The 23551-nt window shown below is 41.4% G+C and overlaps 1 protein-coding gene across 1 annotated transcript in view; it reads left to right on the forward strand.

Annotated features, from left to right (window-relative positions):
• Nucleotides 1-23551, forward strand: part of LOC149452044 (major histocompatibility complex class I-related protein 1-like) — a gene marked incomplete at its 3' end in the record, with an annotated part of 93511 nt that overhangs the window by 22573 nt on the left and 47387 nt on the right. The window contains exons 3-5 of the mRNA XM_089689851.1: nucleotides 1260-1322; nucleotides 4343-4366; nucleotides 19268-19369. Of these exons, the coding sequence (XP_089545977.1) occupies nucleotides 1260-1322; nucleotides 4343-4366; nucleotides 19268-19369 (189 nt within the window). The remainder of the gene's footprint in view (nucleotides 1-1259; nucleotides 1323-4342; nucleotides 4367-19267; nucleotides 19370-23551) is intronic.

A 23551-nucleotide genomic window follows, 5' to 3' on the forward strand; every position in this document is an offset into this window, starting at 1 on the left:
TGTCCCTAATGAGTCACAAAGACATTGCTCTTAGGAGCTTGTGTTTGTACATCTTCACGTTTTTTTAAATGTGATTTTTGACCCTGTTTGTATTGTTTAAACTTAGTGGGTGCCTGTTCAGTAAATTTAATGTCTGTACACTCTGTGTAAACATTTGTTCAGTTTTTCTTACCTGGTAAACTGCTTCCTCCTGATCTTCAATGTCAGAACACATTCCCCTCTTCTCATCTCCATAGCACAAGGGGGTGTTTTGTAGTCCAAAGGGAATTACATTTAAAAGAAAAGTAGGGCTCTTTTTCCCCATTTATACTTACCTAGGTTGATGCAGCATGTGAGAACTCAGCGATCACATGACCGCGATCACATGACTGCTGATCGCTAAATTCTCGCAACTGTTCTGAGCAGAATGTCAGTCACCGCTGTCTGCTCTGCCCCCCAAGTGCTCAGTGGAGCACTGGGTTATGTAGGCTGTTAGTGGCTCGGTAAGAGGCTGAACCAGGTGCTGCTCCAGAGTCCAGGGTGGATCCCGACTTTAAAGTCGGGATCTTTCCCCAACCTGGATCGGCTGAGTGACATCAGCTGACAGTGGACTTCAGTCCGCTGTCAGCTGAAAACAGGTAACAGGAGTACAGAACGAACTGCACTCCTGTCACCAGGCCCAGACTGAGACAAAAAATAGGCCCGGGCATTTTGGAATGAGCAGCCCCAAGCTAGGGGACCCTTTCCTCGGAGCCCTGTGATGGAATGCCAGGTCCCGGTCACAAGAGCGACCTTTGCGACCCTGGTAGTTCTGCCACTAGTGTCAGTAGGTTTTCATTTTTATTACATTTTTTACAATGTTATATTTTATTTTTTTGTAGAAGACAAAGAAAGAAAGGAGGAAAGAAGGAAAGAAAGTGAGAGAGAGAAAAGAGAGAAAGAGAGAGCGAAAGAGAGGGAGAAAGAAAGAAATGCATGGTCCAGTTCCTCTATGTTTCTGCCTGGCCATCCCCCCCTATCCAGGCATCCATGGCACACCAGGCAAATGCCCGTTGTGCCCTATGGCCTGCCTGTGATTCAAAGAGAAGTACAGTCAAAATAGCTTTGGCTGTACTTCTCCTTTAAGGGTCCACAGTGGGGAACTTTCAATGAGAACAAAAAATTGAGAGGATTTTCCGGCTTGCTTAGATGCATTCTTACCTGGACATAAATAGGTCGTGAATAAGGTCACTTCTTACCTAGAGTTGCTTCTTAAGATATTTATCTTCTTTTTACTACAGATGGCATTAAGCTATCAATCCCGGAGACAGCTGGCAGGTCAATACGATTGTATTATACACCAGGTGAGTAAAATTTTGTGTATAATCACTATGCAAATCCACAGATAACATACAGTGTTTACGTAGCGGACCCCCAAGAGGGCTACTGGTTGGTAATGATCCAAAACACAGTCGCTGCACACTTTCTAATAGCAGACACAGGTGATGATGAATAGGGTTCTCTCACTGTCCCGATGCAGAGTTTGCCAGCACACATAGAGCCCACTTAGGGCAAACTGACACAAAGAGCAGTCTAGGCAGGGCCAGTGCTAGACTATTGTGCCCCCTGGGCAAGACCAGCTACTTGCGCCCCCCCCCCCCCTCCCAAAACCTCTACCGTAGGGTGATCTCTCAATCTGTAACAGTGTTTTTGTTTTTTTTTATGACACTTTTTATTATTTCTCTATGTGCTATTATAAAAATAATGATGCCATTCTGTTAAAAAATCAAACTCCAACTACTGATAAATGTATTTAGCCTGTGCAGGGATGTTTACTCACCTCCTTGCCAACGTTAGCTCTGTGTGGAGACTGGGAAGCTGGGAAAAACTGATGTTGCTTGCAGCACAGCTTGCTCAGCACATCATTGGCTGGATACTTCTTTTTCATGGATTGGCCGAAGTTTGCAGCAGACGGCTTCGTCTCCAGTTAACATCATCCAATCCTGTAGCGGTATGCCAAACGATGGCGCAGTGTGTGGGGAACATCGGCAGACAGTGTGGGGAAGCCAGCGGAGTGTTAGGAAGTGAAGGGTAGGGAAACCAGCTGCCATGGCTGTGCCCCACGCAGCAGTGCACCCTAGGTGGCTGCCTAGTTCGCCTAGCGCTAGCTCTGGCCCTGAGTCTAGGGGATATCTTTTTGTGGTTTTATTTTTGGGTAATGTGGAAATGGTATAAGGTAGTTTGGGATACTCCAAGGTCACTAGTGGAAAGAGGAGGACATGTATCTTTAAACTGCAACTTCAGGAACCAATTTTCTGCCAACACCGAACAAAGCTTCTAGCTTGAAAGGACAGTTCTCCCAGGAAATACGAGAGGGGCTAGCAGTGCGAATCTCTCAGGAAAAGGCTACTTATCTCAAAGTGGAAAAAAGTCTTTCTGCAAAACTAAAGGGGACTGGTTGGTGTGTACCTTCAGGAGAAGAACTGCTTAGGCCCAGCCATCCCAATAGTGTACAATCACCCAGATCTTGCAGCAGAGCAGTACTTATGAGACTAGGGGAGAAGCTGTGCCTGTTCAGCTTCCTCTAGGTGCCGGTTGGTGAAAAAATTAGGCTGGATCTTTAGGTGAAATCTATGGGGTGTTATCAAACTCCCAAGTGTAGGCCCCCTGGCTCTGCCACAGCTGGGACCTCAATTATCAGCTGTTTGAGTCAGTGAAATGGCTTGAATATAATAACCTGATACCTTTGCTTTTTTCATGGTTCTTTGTAGTAGTACTGTAAATTTTGCTTTGTTGATGTTCAGTCTGTCTGCAGTTTACATGGATCACCAATACAATGCACAAGCAGAAACATTTCTGTTGATTTACTAAAGGAGAAGAGCGTGTTCACTTTTGTTACACTCCCTTTTTAACTGACTGGTCTTTTTTATTATTATATATGTAGTACTACCCCTTTAGGAGCTGCTGAAGATTTGGGTCCCCCTATAATTCTGTAAGTCAGGCAACTTGCATTTTCCTTCGACTTGCACTCCAGAGACAGTAAACAGTCCTTGACTTAGTTTTCTTTTAGATTTTATTAGGGGTAATAAATTTGGAGGGGGTTGAGGGATGTATGGGATGCCCAAGGAACATTAAACCGATAACTTCCTGGCAACAATGTACAGGTCCAAGATAGGAATTTATATGTTTACCACTGCTCAAGGTAGAGAGACTCCAAATCTCCAAGCACAACTCCTCCTGTAGGTGCCATCCCAGCTCGTGTGCTGCATAGATGAGAACAAAGGACGTCCGATCGGCTTCACTCCAAAGAATCCACTTCAACTACAGTGGGGGACTGGCAGGTAAACAAGTTTCACGCTAAAGACAGTACTGTATAATGAATAAGCACTGTCTTTAGTGTGAAACGCATTTACCTGCCACTCCCCCACTGTATTTCATCTGTTTGTATTGGTTTTATCTTGGTTCAATAAAGTGGATTATTTGGAGTGCAGCCGATTTGACGTCCTTTGTTCTTGTCCAAGATAGGAAACTCTCTTCTTGGAGAGCTCTTCAGCCTCTCCTGGTGAACCACCCCAGACCCCAGATAAATCCTCTTCTTCACCCAGCTGTCCATAGGAATCCCTCGGCAAGGGGATCCAGTGACTGCTAATAAAAGAGTTAACAGTCCCGAGTGTGAAGCTAGTCAGGTTTCTCACCCAAATGCACTCTCCCCTTTCTGGCCCAGGGGGTGCAGGATTACTCACTCAGTCCTCTCCTGTGAGCTGGTGGGTTGGCAGCTGCGTTCAGCCCTTCTGTTGGGCTTGCTACTTCTCTGGCTCCTTAGGTGGTCCTTGCTCTGGGGGCTGGTGAGGCTGAGTGATCCCCCTTTCAAGAGCCCAGCCTGTAGGTAGGTGCCTTCCCACAGGGACCCCTCCCAGGCTCCTACATCTCAGCCTGCTCACATCTTTCACCTGAACTCTCCTGCTGCTGGGCAGGCTCAGCCACACTTAAAGGCTTCCCTGGCCCTATGCCAGGCCTCCTGCTTGGGGATTGGCCAAAGTCCCTTAAGTGTGCAGGCCAGCTCCTCCTCACCCCCACCCACTGCTTCCAGAATTTTCTCCAAGAATCTAGAGCAGGGGGAGGTGTCAGAGAACCGACCTGCAGAGCCTCTCAGCCCTGACCCAAATTTGACTTGTTCACTTATTCTCAGGCTGCTACTCATTCTATCTAACTAACAATTAGTAACTAGCTCCCCCTGGCTATCTAAAGGGGTGCTACATATATTAAAAATAATAGCTGATTAAATTTAAAATTGTAGGATACAAAGGGCCAGCCTGATCATTTCTGTTAACTTCCAACTGCAATAGTAACATGAGAAAATTATTTTGTTATTTGCTTTTTCTAGAACCTAATGAGGAGACTCCTGAAGGTAAGAACTAATCATGGCTTTTCTCAATCTGATTTCTGATTTCAAACATTAATTACTATGACTAGGCTCTTTTGACCATTTAGGAGACAATAGTGAGCAATTCTGAATATCAAGGACTGAGAGTATGTAGGCAGGTGCAGTTAGCTAGTCTGATACTAGGTGGCTTTGTCCAAACATGGTACGATAAAGGAGTTGTATAACTGGGTGTTAGGTCCCCTTTTTCAGATAACCTTCCTCTAGTGATGTAGTGGGTAGAGCTAGTGCTAATATAAATTCCAGGATGGGAGGAGTCTTAGACATGGGGCATGGGAGCTGAACACCCCAGAGTCATGTAGGTGTAGTCAGCTACTTTAAGGGCTCTTCACGGGGCTGAAACATTGAGGTAGTTTAACACCCAGAAGAATCAGCTGTAGTCACCCTTACCCCTGTTACAGTCTGCTGTGGACTATAAGCAGCCTGCAAAAGGCCTTTTTGGCCATGCTAAGTGTTGGTACTAGTGAACCGGGCGTAAGATTAAAATTTTGGAAGCGTGCCCGGCTGAGCAGAGTTAAAGAATGGGACATGGAAAGAGAAGCAGGAATACTAAAGAAAAGCACATTGGACACCTGTGACAGAGGCTGAATTCTGAATCTAGTATACATGGAGAAGTGGTACCAACTGTCAGGAATGGACTTGCCAATAATGGTGGGACTCACCTGCCTTGTGGGCTGCAGTACCAGGGCTGGCCAGCGGGTGCTCTCAGCAATCAGAGACTCAACCCTGCAGTCAGCCAAACACCTGAAGCTGATTACGGAGGTGTATTTAAGGGATGGCCAGACCTGCAGTCTGTGCCTTGGTGTGTGTTTTTCTAATGGCCCCTGTATCTTGTTACCTGCATTCCTGTTCCTGTTCCTGCCTGACTGACTCGTTGCCGACCCTGCTTGATCCTGACCTCTGCTGACTTCTCCTGTTTGATCCCTGGCTTGTGACCCCGACCATTCTCTGCCTGACCCCCTGTACCTACCTGCCCGTTAGTTGCTGTACCCGGCTCGTGACCTGACTACTCTCTGCCTGCTCCTCCTGTTCCTACCTGCCCGATTGTTATTGACCCGACCTGCCTGACTACGCTTGCATTGTATGTATTGTTATCTGTGGGTGGTTTGGTTTGGTTCGTTTACACTGTGTTTATGTTTTAGTATTGCACTGCGTTTTGTATTGTTAGTATTAATAAATTATATTGTTTATAACATATCTGAAGCCTGCGTTTCCCTGCGTCAGTTCACATACCTCTGGTCATACCCGGAGCCCTGACACCAACCCTGTGCCGCTCCCAATGAGTAGGTACAAGGGAGGATGGCTTCTTTATTATATGCTGGCGTTCCACTCCCATATGAGTGCTACGGAATGTCTGTTCCTGTCTGTGGCTCTCTGTACTTAAGAATATTATCAATATGTCAATGTGATGTTAGATATCAGTAAAATGTGCAAAACATATTTCTTGTGTGGACATTTCTTTATTCTTAAATATTAAGGCCCACGGCCAGGGATGTGTCGTGAGCGGGCCTATGGCCAGGAGTTTGGCACAATGTAGCGAAGGCATCCAGCTACCGGCAGGTGGGTTTTTTTATCCAAGAAGAAGCTGGCTGAACAGTGGCACACTTTGGCTCCAACACACAGCCAATCAGAAGTCCTGTTACATGCAGGCTAGAGCCTTTATTTTTTATTCAGAAGAGTGAGGAATGGAAGTCTCATGTTGTATTGTCACAATCAGGTGAATATTTCATTGGATCTTGATGTATCATCACACCGTTTAGGCCAAAACTTCTCTTACCTATCTGATGCAAACCTAAAATTACTTGAAGCCCCGCGCTTGCATCTCTAAAAAGTTCCAATAAAGTCTAGCACATTTTGATCTCTTTATGGTGCTTTACACCCACATGATTTGTGGCTGATTTTTGCTTGGAATTGTTTTAAAATACATTTTCCCTCAGTGAAAATACTGCTTCATACCCTCTCACTCCAGAGCTCTGTGCTGGCAGAGTTGAGTAGCAGTCATACCTCTCATCACAATGATCATTCTATTCTTGTATTGCAGAGAAGGGGAAAGGGTGTACTATGTGATTACTGAGTGAATCAGGTCTTTTCTGGTTTCTGTTATACTGTACAGCTCTATTAAGTCACCCTACACAACTGCTGTAACAGTAGAAATGGTGGTAAGAATATAAAAATAAAGGTTGTTAGCCTAATATCTATCTGACTGTATCTCTGTGACTTTAGTTGGACTTTGAGGTCTCGTTCACATGGGGCATATCAATGCGTACCCCATGTGCGGGCCATGTTTAACTGCACAGGGATGCACAGGAGTTCTCTGCATCCCCAAGCAGGCAGTCACATTTATTCCAATTGGGATACAGTGACTACATGAACACAGTCGATCCTCCCAATATGACATCCATGTGGGTGCGGGTGCACGGCTCTGAATGTAGACAGTGTGAATTTGGGGACCTGCACCATGGTTGTCATATTAAAAGCAGCAACTGTGACTGTGCAACCACTACAACATCCCAACTGACATGAATGGGACTGACGGCACAGGTTAACACTGCCCTCTCACAGAGTTTTACTTATAAAAGTCTATTCAAATAATTTCATTCTATTCTAGTCTATGCATTTTGCCCCTTTAAATCCTTGTATCTTCAGCATAAATTTTTTTTAAAAAAACTTACATTGATTGCATCAACCTTAAATTGCTATATATTTTGTTTACATGTATCTTCTGTAAAATGTCAAAGAGTAAAAAGAAAATTAAAAAAAAAATACTGTCATAAGATAAAATAACATTTTATGAGAAAATCATGCTTTCAAATGTTTGTAGGACCCCCCTGACACCCTGAGGCTTGGTGGCACCTCCGGAGGTATAGTGGCACCTTCAGAGGTAGGGGGTGGATCATTATTTCACCCCAGGGATGAGTTCATGGGTAATATGGGGAACTGAAAAAGAACATTGGGCTCCACTTACTTTTGTTTTTTTTTTAAGCTTTATTGCGAAACAGTCAAGGGGGTGAGAGTTAGGGGACCCAGATTTGATAGCAAATCACTTTCAGACTCTTCATATCCAGATCCATGTCTAGCTTCACAGTGCAAGAACCTTTAAGCTGACCCAGCAACACTTTAAAAAGCACCCTAGCTGGTTCACTTCTCTCTGTTTTCTAGGCTCAGTGTGTCATCTATATGAATGACCAGGGCCTGGGAGAAACCAACCTTCATCCTGGCTTTCTCCAGCAAGGGTTCTCCTCTGGCTCCCCTCCTTGGCACAGCTTCCTTCATCTACAGGCAGGAAAGCTCCAGGACCACTTCAGGCCTAAGGCCAGACTCAGTACCTGTTAGGCCCCACACAGGCTAATAGCAGAACTCACTCCAGTAGCACCTCCCCATTCCTCAGCCTGGGGGAAGAGAGTGATTACAAGACTTGTCCCAAATATTTAAATCCCCCCCATCATGCACCAGTGGCCTGGGTTGGCTGAAGGAAATATGCATATTCATAACTCTGTCTGTTTGTGAAAGCTCATACTATTGCCACTGGTACCAGTGACACCTATTGGCAGCTGAGAAATCACAACTCAACTTGAGCTTAGGGGAAGACCAAGTGAAAAAACTATACAATCAGACTGGGCTAGTAAATGAACAGTGCAGCGCTCTAAAAAACTAAAACTCAATAATAATAATAACAACAAAGATAACAATAGTGATATGAATAAAAAATTAGTGCCAACCCATATAAAAAATAAAAATAAAAAATTAAGTGCAAAACCGTGACCATAAAAATAATGTGCCCGTGATTAAGTATGATATTTGACACTCCAAGCGTCATCCAAAAAAAACTTTAGCAGTGCTCACAAAGTGCCACAACAATAAATCCACATAATATATGTATCAAATGCAATATCCTTTTAGTGGAATATAAAACAAATCATGCAATGTGCAGCAGTGATATAAAATATACATAGATCAACATATATATCACCAAAATGAATCAACATAGGTATATACAATATTAAGAACAATGTCCTTATGTTGAAAAATAAAGCAAATCATGCGATGTGCAACAGTGAATGAAAAACGTGACTGTGCAAAACTCCTCTTTTGTTAATGGCTAGATTGCCTCCTCACCTCCTCCCACTGACCCCAAAGGGCCAACAGGCTTGCAGGATCACCCTGGATCCTTAGTATGTAATGGCCAGCAGCTTCCTTCCTTCCCTGGATCTCCTTTACAGGGTTCCCAGTACCCTTATTCAGTCAGGGCGGTCCTGAAGAGTAATAGCTCACCAATCCAGTGAGCCAAAAAAAACTCTCTAAGTGCAGTATTGAGTCAACTTCATTTATTTCATATAGAGTAAAAAAGGTTTAACACTCACATTGCAGACAATCTTCCCTCCTCACTGATGTATGGGTGTACTGCATGCGAGTGGGACCTCTCGGGTATAGCAAGATGGCGTCTCACGCCGGAAGTGCGTCACCACGCACCGGAACTACGGACTCGCGTACCTACGCGTTACGTCACCGTCTACTCGTGACTTCATCTGGGTAACACCCTACGAGCGCAGTTCCTCCCTTTATACTGGACCTAATATTAAAATTCAACTAGAGGTCCACCTCCCATACAATCCTCCGTACCCGCGCCATTTTCCCGACTACATCTCCCATTGAGAACGGCGGCCATTTTCCCGACTCCCTCCTGTCATTTGGCCTGCCGCATAATACAATATGCAATGAATGTGAGAATCTCCTGTCAGAGAATCCTAAAAAAATGTAATCAGCCTATATTGGGAAACTTATTAATACATGTCAATAAATCCTAAACTCAATATACTACTAAATTCAATGTGGATTTAATGTGGAAATAAAAAACATAAATTAGTTGATACTCTGTCCACATCTCTGGGGAATAAACTAAGGGGATACCCATATACTTAATACCAATAAATGCGAATAGATATATAAGAATGAGCTAATGTGGTAAAAAAATATAAAAAATATATAAAAATCACTGATCCCTGCATCATACAATCTACCCACACATTTACATAATACAATAATAACATTAATAAATAAATATATATTACTACAATAATTAATAGATGGACATGTTAGGAAGAAGACTAAAAAGCTTCATCTCCCATCACCTATAAATATTAAAACTTTAAAAATATATAATATAAAATCAAATGATACCTCAAATTTCAACTACTAGTATTATGTGGATAACAGAATCCATTAGATACAAACAATGATCCTACGGGATTTTAACTCTAATAGGTCTAAATATGCAAAAAATATGTATACTAAAAAAGGAGTGCATAGAATATCTCAATAATCACTGATGAAGCTATTTAAGTCGAACTCGACATTTAACCCTTTGGGGACTTGCGTATTCATAGAATAAATCCACCTAGACTCAGCCTGGCTGAGGGATTTAATTTTATTAGTCCCCCTCCAGTGTTTCTTAAACTTTTCAATCCCCCAAAATTTCATCTTGCTGGGATCCTTGTTATGGTATAATGCAAAATGTCTCGAAACACTGTGTTTTGGAAATCCTTTATTAATATTCTGAACATGCTCCCTTAATCTTTTCCACAGGGGTCTCTTAGTCCTGCCTATGTATTGGAGCCCACATTCACACTCCAAGCAATATACGACTCCCTCGGTTTTACAAGATATGAAGTCATTAATCTTATACTCCTGGCCCGTAGTAGTAGCAATAAAACTTTTTCGTCTTTTATTCAGCCGTTTAGTAGCCAAACATGTAAAACAATTTCTACATGGAAAAAAACCTTTTTCATTCAGGAAAGTAATATGATTCGTTGTAGGGGGATCCAGTACATTTTTGACCACCTTTGTCCTGATCGTAGGGGCTCTTCGGTAGATAAATCTAGGGGAGTCAGGTAATAATTTCCCTATAACCGGATCCAACTTGAGGATATCCCAATGTTTTTTGTAAATAGTTTCAATTTTCTTAAAATGTACATTAAAATCTAAAATGACCGCAATTTGGGCATCAAACCCCTCATCTTTAATCCTGTCTTCAAGAAAAATGTTTCTATCCATATTACCCACTTCCTTAATTTTTCGTTCTATTTCCTCTACCGGATACCCTTTTTCAACAAATCTTGAACCTAATAGATCCGCTTGTTCGAAATAATCTCGTTCTGAGGTGCAGTTCCTTCTCATTCTAACGAACTGCCCTTTCGGGATATTGAATATCCACGGCGGGTAATGGCAACTCCCTCTAGGGATATATCCATTGCGGTCAACTTTTTTAAAATACGTTTTGGTGACTATATCACCATTAGTAATCTTAATATTCAGATCCAGGAAATTAATTTCTTCTTTACTGTACTCCCATGTAAATTTTATATTTTTATCGTTAGCATTGAGTTTATTTAGAAACGCTAACAAGGTGGTCAATTCTCCCTTCCAAATGATGATCACATTATCAATGTACCTTTTGTACACTTTCAACTCCTCCGGGTAATCCTGATATAAATCTCTACTTTCCCAATATCCCATAAAAATATTTGCCACACTCGGCGCAAATCTTGCGCCCATCGCTACTCCTTTTATCTGTTTATAATAGTTATTACTATGCCAGAAGTAGTTGTGGCTCAGACAGAACTCCAAACATTCCAACAAAAATTTCCTCTGAGCCCAGGGTAAATCACTACATGTTCTAAGTCCCCAGCCTACTGCTTCCATTGCATCATCATGGCTTATTATAGTGTATAGTGAGGACACGTCCGCACTTGCCAGAATAAATCCCTGCCCTCCCTTGGCCTCATCCAATATCTGTAAAAGTTGCTTGGTATCTCTCAGATATGATCTCATTTGCTTCACTATTGGTTGTAGGAACTCATCAATGTACTGTCCCATTCTCGCCAGGACTGATTCTATGCCATTTACAATAGGCCTCCCTGGTGGATTTTTCTCATCCTTATGCATTTTGGGGACAGTATATATAACCGGTACTCTGCATGTGTCTGGTACCAAGTACCTAGCTTCTTTCTTGTTCAGAATGTTATTCCCTAATCCTTTTTTGACCAGTATTTCCAATTCTTTCTTGTATTGCGCCGTAGGATCTTTCTTCAGAATCTGATAAGTATGGATATCCTTAAGTTGGATGGCTAGTTCACCCAAATATTGTTCTTTCGACAAGATAACAATCCCCCCTCCCTTGTCAGCTGGTCTAATGACTAGATCATCCCTTTTTTGTAATCTTTTGATGCCCATTTCTATACCAATATTCTTTTTGGTCTTAGGAATAACCAATTTATCTAGATCGTTCGTAACCATTTTCTTAAAAGCATCTATTTGACTATTACTCGAAATTTGAGGATTAAAAAGTGACTTATTCTTAAAATTTGTGTGGGTAAATCTACTACGGGGGGGAATCACTTAAAACATTCTTGGACCCTGGTAGTCCCTGATACTCCCACCTCCCATCCTGGTATTGTCTGTCATAACCCTGTCCATTCGGCATCCTAGGATAATAGGGTCTAGGTGGGGGATATTGATTGGGTGCTGGGTAGTAATTTGGCTTATAATTCTGATAATATGGTCTTTGATTAAAAGGAGGCCCCTTCCCTTGAGGTTTCTTATATCCCATATTCCCATTATTAGGCTTCCACCCATTTTTAGGTGTACGGTACGGCTGTGAATAATAGTAATTCCCCATCTGGTTAGGTCCTTTACTATTTTCCTTAGGAACCCAGCACCCAATCAATATCCCCCACCTAGACCCTATTATCCTAGGATGCCGAATGGACAGGGTTATGACAGACAATACCAGGATGGGAGGTGGGAGTATCAGAGATATGAAGAGAGAAGTCCCATTCCCATGTATAATAGGTTTGAGCCATTGAGGCCTGAATATCCTCAAGGAGATTTTTTAGGAAGGGGTATGGGGGAGAGGAGCCCCCCAAGGGAAGGAAGGAGGAGCCCAGGAAGAGGAGGGGATGCAGGGCAGGCTACCAAAAACAAAAGAAAAAGAGAATAGTGGGGGAAGGAGTGTTCAATGTGAGTGGTCTCACTCTGACTAAAGAAGAGTTATTGGTTCTTGATAAGGGCCTTAAATATGCCCCTCCTGCTCCTGCAAACAAATTCAACATCTATATTGATACCCAGAAATTTATCAGAAAACTTAATATCAAAAAATACTTTCTAGGACTACCAGGGTCCAAGAATGTTTTAAGTGATGCCCCCAGTAGTAGATTTACCCACACAAATTTTAAGAATAAGTCACTTTTTAATCCTCAAATTTCGAGTAATAGTCAAATAGATGCTTTTAAGAAAATGGTTACGAACGATCTAGATAAATTGGTTATTCCTAAGACCAAAAAGAATATTGGTATAGAAATGGGCATCAAAAGATTACAAAAAAGGGATGATCTAGTCATTAGACCAGCTGACAAGGGAGGGGGGATTGTTATCTTGTCGAAAGAACAATATTTGGGTGAACTAGCCATCCAACTTAAGGATATCCATACTTATCAGATTCTGAAGAAAGATCCTACGGCGCAATACAAGAAAGAATTGGAAATACTGGTCAAAAAAGGATTAGGGAATAACATTCTGAACAAGAAAGAAGCTAGGTACTTGGTACCAGACACATGCAGAGTACCGGTTATATATACTGTCCCCAAAATGCATAAGGATGAGAAAAATCCACCAGGGAGGCCTATTGTAAATGGCATAGAATCAGTCCTGGCGAGAATGGGACAGTACATTGATGAGTTCCTACAACCAATAGTGAAGCAAATGAGATCATATCTGAGAGATACCAAGCAACTTTTACAGATATTGGATGAGGCCAAGGGAGGGCAGGGATTTATTCTGGCAAGTGCGGACGTGTCCTCACTATACACTATAATAAGCCATGATGATACAATGGAAGCAGTAGGCTGGGGACTTAGAACATGTAGTGATTTACCCTGGGCTCAGAGGAAATTTTTGTTGGAATGTTTGGAGTTCTGTCTGAGCCACAACTACTTCTGGCATAGTAATAACTATTATAAACAGATAAAAGGAGTAGCGATGGGCGCAAGATTTGCGCCGAGTGTAGCAAATATTTTTATGGGATATTGGGAAAGTAGAGATTTATATCAGGATTATGCGGAGGAGTTGAAAGTGTACAAAAGGTACATTGATGATGTGATCATCATTTGGAAGGGAGAATTGACCACCTTGTTAGCGTTTCTAAATAAACTCAATGCTAACGATAAAAATATAAAATTTACATGGGAGTACAGTAAAGAAGAAATTAATTTCCTGGATCTGAATATTAAGATTACTAATGGTGATATAGTCACCAAAACGTATTTTAAAAAAGTTGACCGCAATGGATATATCCCTAGAGGGAGTTGCCATTACCCGCCGTGGATATTCAATATCCCGAAAGGGCAGTTCGTTAGAATGAGAAGGAACTGCACCTCAGAACGAGATTATTTCGAACAAGCGGATCTATTAGGTTCAAGATTTGTTGAAAAAGGGTATCCGGTAGAGGAAATAGAACGAAAAATTAAGGAAGTGGGTAATATGGATAGAAACATTTTTCTTGAAGACAGGATTAAAGATGAGGGGTTTGATGCCCAAATTGCTGTCATTTTAGATTTTAATGTACATTTTAAGAAAATTGAAACTATTTACAAAAAACATTGGGATATCCTCAAGTTGGATCCGGTTATAGGGAAATTATTACCTGACTCCCCTAGATTTATCTACCGAAGAGCCCCTACGATCAGGACAAAGGTGGTCAAAAATGTACTGGATCCCCCTACAACGAATCATATTACTTTCCTGAATGAAAAAGGTTTTTTTCCATGTAGAAATTGTTTTACATGTTTGGCTACTAAACGGCTGAATAAAAGACGAAAAAGTTTTATTGCTACTACTACGGGCCAGGAGTATAAGATTAATGACTTCATATCTTGTAAAACCGAGGGAGTCGTATATTGCTTGGAGTGTGAATGTGGGCTCCAATACATAGGCAGGACTAAGAGACCCCTGTGGAAAAGATTAAGGGAGCATGTTCAGAATATTAATAAAGGATTTCCAAAACACAGTGTTTCGAGACATTTTGCATTATACCATAACAAGGATCCCAGCAAGATGAAATTTTGGGGGATTGAAAAGTTTAAGAAACACTGGAGGGGGACTAATAAAATTAAATCCCTCAGCCAGGCTGAGTCTAGGTGGATTTATTCTATGAATACGCAAGTCCCCAAAGGGTTAAATGTCGAGTTCGACTTAAATAGCTTCATCAGTGATTATTGAGATATTCTATGCACTCCTTTTTTAGTATACATATTTTTTGCATATTTAGACCTATTAGAGTTAAAATCCCGTAGGATCATTGTTTGTATCTAATGGATTCTGTTATCCACATAATACTAGTAGTTGAAATTTGAGGTATCATTTGATTTTATATTATATATTTTTAAAGTTTTAATATTTATAGGTGATGGGAGATGAAGCTTTTTAGTCTTCTTCCTAACATGTCCATCTATTAATTATTGTAGTAATATATATTTATTTATTAATGTTATTATTGTATTATGTAAATGTGTGGGTAGATTGTATGATGCAGGGATCAGTGATTTTTATATATTTTTTATATTTTTTTACCACATTAGCTCATTCTTATATATCTATTCGCATTTATTGGTATTAAGTATATGGGTATCCCCTTAGTTTATTCCCCAGAGATGTGGACAGAGTATCAACTAATTTATGTTTTTTATTTCCACATTAAATCCACATTGAATTTAGTAGAATATTGAGTTTAGGATTTATTGACATGTATTAATAAGTTTCCCAATATAGGCTGATTACATTTTTTTAGGATTCTCTGACAGGAGATTCTCACATTCATTGCATATTGTATTATGCGGCAGGCCAAATGACAGGAGGGAGTCGGGAAAATGGCCGCCGTTCTCAATGGGAGATGTAGTCGGGAAAATGGCGCGGGTACGGAGGATTGTATGGGAGGTGGACCTCTAGTTGAATTTTAATATTAGGTCCAGTATAAAGGGAGGAACTGCGCTCGTAGGGTGTTACCCAGATGAAGTCACGAGTAGACGGTGACGTAACGCGTAGGTACGCGAGTCCGTAGTTCCGGTGCGTGGTGACGCACTTCCGGCGTGAGACGCCATCTTGCTATACCCGAGAGGTCCCACTCGCATGCAGTACACCCATACATCAGTGAGGAGGGAAGATTGTCTGCAATGTGAGTGTTAAACCTTTTTTACTCTATATGAAATAAATGAAGTTGACTCAATACTGCACTTAGAGAGTTTTTTTTGGCTCACTGGATTGGTGAGCTATTACTCTTCAGGACCGCCCTGACTGAATAAGGGTACTGGGAACCCTGTAAAGGAGATCCAGGGAAGGAAGGAAGCTGCTGGCCATTACATACTAAGGATCCAGGGTGATCCTGCAAGCCTGTTGGCCCTTTGGGGTCAGTGGGAGGAGGTGAGGAGGCAATCTAGCCATTAACAAAAGAGGAGTTTTGCACAGTCACGTTTTTCATTCACTGTTGCACATCGCATGATTTGCTTTATTTTTCAACATAAGGACATTGTTCTTAATATTGTATATACCTATGTTGATTCATTTTGGTGATATATATGTTGATCTATGTATATTTTATATCACTGCTGCACATTGCATGATTTGTTTTATATTCCACTAAAAGGATATTGCATTTGATACATATATTATGTGGATTTATTGTTGTGGCACTTTGTGAGCACTGCTAAAGTTTTTTTGGATGACGCTTGGAGTGTCAAATATCATACTTAATCGCGGGCACATTATTTTTATGGTCACGGTTTTGCACTTAATTTTTTATTTTTATTTTTTATATGGGTTGGCACTAATTTTTTATTCATATCACTATTGTTATCTTTGTTGTTATTATTATTATTGAGTTTTAGTTTTTTAGAGCGCTGCACTGTTCATTTACTATTCATTGACACTGTTATTTGGTATCAGTTTTTGAGTGCTGGCAGCTTAAAGTAAAAGGTTTAGTAGTTCCATTTTTAAAGCGCAGGAGGATTTTCGATCTTAATCAGACTGGGCTAACTACCACCCAGCCAAAAACTAAGTTTAACTAGCAGCCTATGTTTAGGACAGGCTGGCTACACCTAAATGTTAATGTCACTGGAAAAATAACAATTGAAACCAATGCAACAATTTGGGTTTGGACAAAAGGCACTGGGGTTGATTTACTAAAACTGGAGAGTGCAAAATCTGGTGCAGCTCTGCATAGAAACCAATCAGCTTCTAACTTCAGCTTGTTCATTAAGCTTTGACAAAAAAATAACTGGAAGCGGATTGGTTTCTATGCAGAGCTGCACCAGATTTTGCACTCTCCGGCTTTAGTAAATCATCCCCATTACAATTTTGTCATTCCAGAAATTGCAATAAATCCTTGAAGGGTGCTGGAAACCCTGTTGCGGACTTACTAGGTGTTAAGGATACAGTGACTTGAAAAAGTATTCATACCCCTTAACATTTTTCACATTTTGTTATGTTACAACCAAAAACATAAATGTATTTTATTGGGATTTTATGTGATAGACCAACACAAAGTGGCACATAAGTGTGAAGTGGAAGGAAAATGAGAAATGGTTTTCAAAATTTCTTACAAATAAATATCTGAAAAGTGTGGCTTGCATTTATATTCAGCCCCTTTACTATGTTACCCCTAACAAAAATCTAGTGGAACCAATTGCCTAACTAGTAAATAGAGTCCATATGTGTGTAATTTGATCTCAGCATAAATACAGCTGTTCTTTGAAGCCCTCTGAAGTTTGTTAGAGAACATTAGTAAACAAACAGCATCATGCAGGCCAAGGAACACACCAGACAAGTCAGGGATAAAGTTGTGGAGAAGTTTAAAGCAGGGTAAGGTTATAAAAAAATATCCCAAGCTTTGAACATCTCACGGAGCTCTGTTCAATCCATCATCCGAAAATGGAAAGAGTATGGCACAACTGCAAACTTACCGAGACATGGCCATCCAGCTAAACTGACAGGCCGGGCAAGGAAAGCATTAATCAGAGAAGCAGCCAAGAGGCCCATGATAACTCTGGAGGAGCTGCAGAGATCCACAGCTCAGGTGGGAGAATCTGTCCACAGGACAACTATTAGCCGTGTACTCCACAAATCTGGCCTTTATGGAAGAGTAGCAAGAAGAAAGCCATTGTTGAAAGAAAGCCATAAGAAGTCCTGTTTGCAGTTTGCGAGAAGTCATTTGGGGGACACAGCAAACATGTGGAAGAAGGTGCTCTGATCAGATGAGTCCAAAATTGAACTTTTTGGCCAAAAGCAAAACGTTATGTGTGGTGGAAAACGTACACTGTACATCACCGTGAATACATCCTCACCGTGAAACATGGCGGTGGCAGCATCATGTTGCGGGGATGCTTTTCAGGTTTTCAGGAGACAGGGAAGCTGGTCAGAGTTGATGGGAAGATGGATGGAGCCAAATATAGGGCAATCTTAGAAGAAAACCTGTTAGAGTCTGCAAAAAGACTTGAGCCTGGGGCGGAGGTTTACCTTCCAGTAGGACAACGACCCGAAACATACAGCCAGAGCTACAATGGAATGGTTTAGATGAAAGCATATTCATGTGTTAAAATGGCCCAGTCAAAGTCCAGACCTAAATCCAATTGAAAATCTGTGGCAAGACTTGAAAATTGCTGTTCACAAATGCTGTCCATCCAATCCGACAGAGCTTGAGCAAGTTTGCAAAGAAGAATGGGCAAAGATTTCACTCTCTGGATGTGCAAAGCTGGTAGAGACATCCCCAAAAAAGACTTGCAGCTGGAATTGCAGCAAAAGGTGGATCTACAAAGTATTGACTCGGGGGGGGGGGGGGCTGAATACAAATGCACGCCACACTTTTCAGATATTTATTTGTAAAACATTTTGAAAACCATTTATCATTTTCCTTCCACTTCACAATTATGTGCCACCTTGTGTTGGTCTATCACATAAAATCCCAATAAAATACATTTACATTTTTGGTTGTAACATGACAGAATGTGGAAAATTTCAAGGAGTATGAATACTCTTTCAAGGCACTGTAATTGAGTACTGATTCAGTTGCATTAACTCACTTGGCTGCTGTAATACTGTTACTATTACAGAATGAAGCTTAATTAGCAGGAAAAAAATCAGACACAGATGAATTACATTTCATCCTTTTCATCTTATACACACACAACTGACCAAACCAAGTGGAGATGCACTTATCTGGATTTTCTGTCTGCAAAAGTCAACAAGTGCTGATGCCAACTCCAGAGCACAAGGAGCCCAAATGTTCATGTTTATGTCTAAAATGTGTCCTAAAGAATTCTTCAGATGGACAGATTGGGGTTTATTTACTAAAGCTGGAGAGTCCAAAATCAGACTCCCTTCTGCATAGAAACCAATCAGCTTCTAACCTCAGCTTGTTCAATGAAGCTTTGGCAATGAAACCTGGAAGCTGATTGGTTTCTATGCAGAAGGGAGTCTGATTTTGGACTCTCCAGCTTTAGTAAATAAACCCCATGGTGTTTGCATGTTTGTTGTGTTCAGCTTCACCATTATATTTCCTCTTCACTATTCTTCCCTACACCATATAAAAAAGGTCCATAGATGAAGTCTCTGGTCTTGAGTTGTCTACATCCAGACTTCCATATTCGGTGCAGACTCTTTCACACTGTATACAAAATCTAGACTTCAAGTAGAACGGTATAGGTAGGTGTTTTAATCCTTCTCCATGCAATTCAAAACTAAAAGAAAATTTTTGCCTGTAGTTATACTTTCATTCTCTTTCTGAAATCTGTCTCACCAATTTTATTTTTTCCCATGTTTTTCAAGATGTATTTATACTTTGTCCAGAAGAACCTCCAGAGTTGGCCAAATCATACGATGATGGTTTACAAACATTTAAACCTGAACCAAACGAATTGTGTTCAGCTGGTAAGATACTAAAGACATACACACAGCTAAATGACTTAAACAAGGGACACACACTCTAATTTACTTGTCCCGAAGAGATGGTACCATCTACATTAGAAGTCTGCAGGGGCTGTAAACAAAGGTGAACTTAGTTTTGGGCTGTTTTATTAGACAACCCATCATGTACTTCAAATACTGGAGTATATAAACACTCTGTATTCATTATAAAAAGAGATTCTACAGTGAGCGCTCCTAAAAATCAGCAGCTGAACATTCAAGGAAAATGCATATAAAATCCTGATATGAATACAGATATATATAATGCAGCGCTGTATGGTATTTGCAAATATTAATATTACTGATAATGTGAAAAGTCACAAATGAAATGCAGTTCTGTATTGGTGCTCGCTGTTTTTCCAGTGCAAATGATAGACATGCGCACTAACCAGAAGCGTATTGATAATACGCAGATATATAATTATCCTGAAGAATCCCCTCTCTTTCTGATCAAAATGCAGATTGGAACTGGAAAATGTAAGGATGAAGCGCCCTCGTGTGGTGAAGATGAGATCCGACAGGCCAGAAGTATCCTTGCAGAGATGTATGGAATGCAACGTTCCCCCTCTCTGGAACTGATATTAGGATCACACTCGGGCTGTAAAAGTTGGAAAACTCCTCACAGGAGACCAAGGGAGAAACTCATAGTGTAGTATGTCGATAATCACATTATTAGTCAAAAAGACGTAGATAAAAGAATAACAATGGTGCCAGATACATGTGAATGACTGACCCTCCAAACTCAAAGATGGCCGCCGGGCCTCCACGTGGCACCGGCGGCGTGATGTCACGACGTCCTGGGCTCCAGCTGACGCGTTTTGTGAAGAAGTGCGTGCACACGAAACGCATCAGTGGGAGCCCAGGACGTCGCCGTTGCGGGTACCATGTGACCTGCTGTGACCAATCACAGCAGGTCACATGACAGTTGTATACAATGGATGGCTTCATTCATGGCATCCATTGTATACTAGTGTCTAGCTGTGAATGGTCACAGCAATCACATGCGCATGTCATGTGATTAGCTGTGGCCAAATCACAGCTAAGCTCAAAAAAAAAAAAAAACCTGAATGAATCGATGTCATTCAGGTAAATGCTTGCTTATAGCAAAGTAACTCTTTGCTATAAGCAAATTGTGTAAAAAAAGAAAAAAAAATACTGATCACTTCCCCAAAGTAGTATAATGTTACTATGGTAACATTGTACTACTTTGGTCATAGTGAAATATGAAAAAAAATCTTAAAAAAAAGAAAAAAAATGTAATTAAAATTACTAAAAAAAAAAATATTTTTTTTTTTCATACTGTCATCAGTCAGTGTCCCTGATCACTGCCATGCTGACGTATGTCAGGGCGCAGTGCATTGTGGGCTGCAGTGGGCGAAGAGCCTACCAAACACCTTTACTGTTCATGTGTTCACCGAACACACGAACGGCTGTTGTTCGAGTTGAACATCTCTAGTCCATCTCTAGTTAAACGTATCCTACATCTGAGGCTTTTTACATTGCAAATAGTGTCAGTGTATAAATAGTCAATGAGTTTGTTAGCTCTCACATGGATGCACTGAGCAGGCTAGATACTGTGCCATGGGGAGCAAAAGAGAACTGTCAAAAGACCTGCATAACAATAGAATTTTATAACTATGTGATAATAAATGGCTTCATATGAGCACTATCCTTAAAGTGTTACTAAACCCACAACAGTACAATCAGTCTGTATATGTAGGAAAGCATGCTTGTTATACTCACTGTGGAACTTAAGGGGTTAATCCTCTGCATTCTGTAAAAAGAATGTTTGATCCTGTTTTCTCTGATCCTCCTCTTCTTCCACAGTCACCACTTCATCTGCTGATAGAGTCTTAGGAGCAAGCTGCACATGCTCAGTTTGGTGTGCATTGCTAGAAAGTTTTTTTTTTCTTGGGAGAGTGCATGTGGGCCAATCAGCAATGTGCAGAAAGAGGGTCAGGGGTCCTGCAGCCTCATTGGACAGTGAGAGGAGAATGAAAATTCGACCTACAAGCTATAACCAGTGCTTGGCCGGACACTGATAGAAGTCACAAGACTGCTCTAACTGCTGATGAGAAAAGGTATTTGGCAGTTTATATTTACTAAAATAATTGCATTTCCAAGTTCTGTGTACTGTGGAAGACCAGATATAGCACATGCATGGTCCTGGGTTTAGTAACACTTTATTAAAAGACAGTTATTTGGCATGATCACTCATTTTCAATATCAATATACATATTGGCAAAAGTATTGAGACACTCCCTCCAAATCTTTGGATTCAGGTGTTCCAATCACCTCCATGGCCACAGGTGTATAAAATCATCACCTAGGCATGCAGACTGCTTCTACAAACATCTGTGAAAGAATGGGTCGCTCTCAGGAGCTCAGTGACTCCAAGTGTGGTCCCATGATAGGTTGCCACCTGTGCAATAAGTCCATCCGTGACATTTCCTGGCTACTAAATATTCCACAGTCAACTGTTAGTGGGATTATAACAAAGTGGAAGCAACTGGGAACAACAGCAACTCAGCCACCAAGTGGTAGGCCACGTAAAATGACAGAGCGGGGTCAGCACATGCTGAAGCGCACAGTGCGCAGAAGTCATCAACTGTATGCAGAGTCAATAGCTAAAGACCTCCAAACGTCATGTGGCCTTCAGATTAGCACAACAACAGTGCGTAGAGAGCTTCATGGAATGGGTTTCCATGGCCGAGCAGCTGCATCCAAGCCTTACATCACCAAGTGCAATGCAAAGTGTTGAATGCAGAAGTGTAAAGCACGCCGACACTGGACTCTAAAGCAGTGGAGACGTGTTCTCTGTATTGATGAATCACGCTTCTCTGTCTGGCAATTCTATGGATGTGTCTGGGTTTGGCGGTTGCCAGCAGAACAGTGCTTAAAGGAGAAATTCTGGCGCACAGAGGTGAGATTATTCCAACGTGATACAATATGGATTATGAATAGTGTCAAATGCCTGCAAGGCAAATTACATGTTTATATGCAACTTTTATTCGTATAACTCCGAGCTGGAGACAGGCAAGTGTAGAATGTAAATTAACACTGTTAAAAGAATAAATCATATAATGTCCATAGACATAACCAAGTCTTTAAAAAGTCTCTGGGACACTTGGTGTCAAATAGCGGCAGCCATCCTATAGAGCAGTGGTCTCCAAACTGCGGCCCGTGAGCCGAATGTGGCCCTTTGCTTGCCTCTATCCAGCCCTCGGAGTACTATTCCTCCCACTGACACCAACAAGGAGGCACCATTTCTTCCACTGGCACCAACTATGGGGCATTTTTCCCTCCACTAACACCAATGATGGGGCACAATTCCTCCCAATGATATTAACAATTAGGTACTATTCCTCCAACTAACACCAAGGATGGGGCACTATTCCTTCCTCTGATACCAATGATGGGGCGCTATTCATCCCACTGGCACCAATGTTAGGGTACTATTCCTCCTACTGACACCAATGATGGGGCACTATTCCTCCTAGTAATACCAATGATGGGGCACTATTCCTCCTAGTTATACCAATGATGGGGCACTAATCCTCCTAGTAATACCAATGATGGGACACTGTTGCTCCAACTAATACAAATGATGGGGCACAATTCCTCCTAGTGATACTAATGATGGGGTGCTATTACTCCCACTGACACCAATGATGGGGCACTATTCCTCCCACTGACACCAACAAGGAGGTACCATTTCTTCCACTGGCACCAACTATGGGGAATTTTTCCTTCCACTGACACCAATGATGGGGCACAATTCCTCCCACTGATATTAACAATTAGGTACTATTCCTCCAACTAACACCAAGGATGGGGCACTATTCCTTCCTCTGATACCAATAATGGGGTACTATTCATCCCACTGGCTCCAATGATGGGGCACTATTCCTCCCACTAGTACCAATGTTAGGGTACTATTCCTCCTACTGACACCAATGATGGGGCACTATTCCTCCTAGTAATACCAATGATGGGACACTGTTCCTCCAACTAATACCAATGATGGGGCACGATTCCTAGTGATACTAATGATGGGGCACTATCCCTCCCACTACCAATGATGGGGCACTATTACTCCCACTGACACCAATGATGGGACACTTTTCCTCCTACTAATACCAATGA

This window comes from Staurois parvus, unplaced genomic scaffold (assembly GCF_062004578.1).
Source record: "Staurois parvus isolate SC_StPar_1 unplaced genomic scaffold, SC_StPar_1.0 ptg000500l, whole genome shotgun sequence".
In the NCBI taxonomy this organism is placed as follows: domain Eukaryota; kingdom Metazoa; phylum Chordata; class Amphibia; order Anura; family Ranidae; genus Staurois; species Staurois parvus.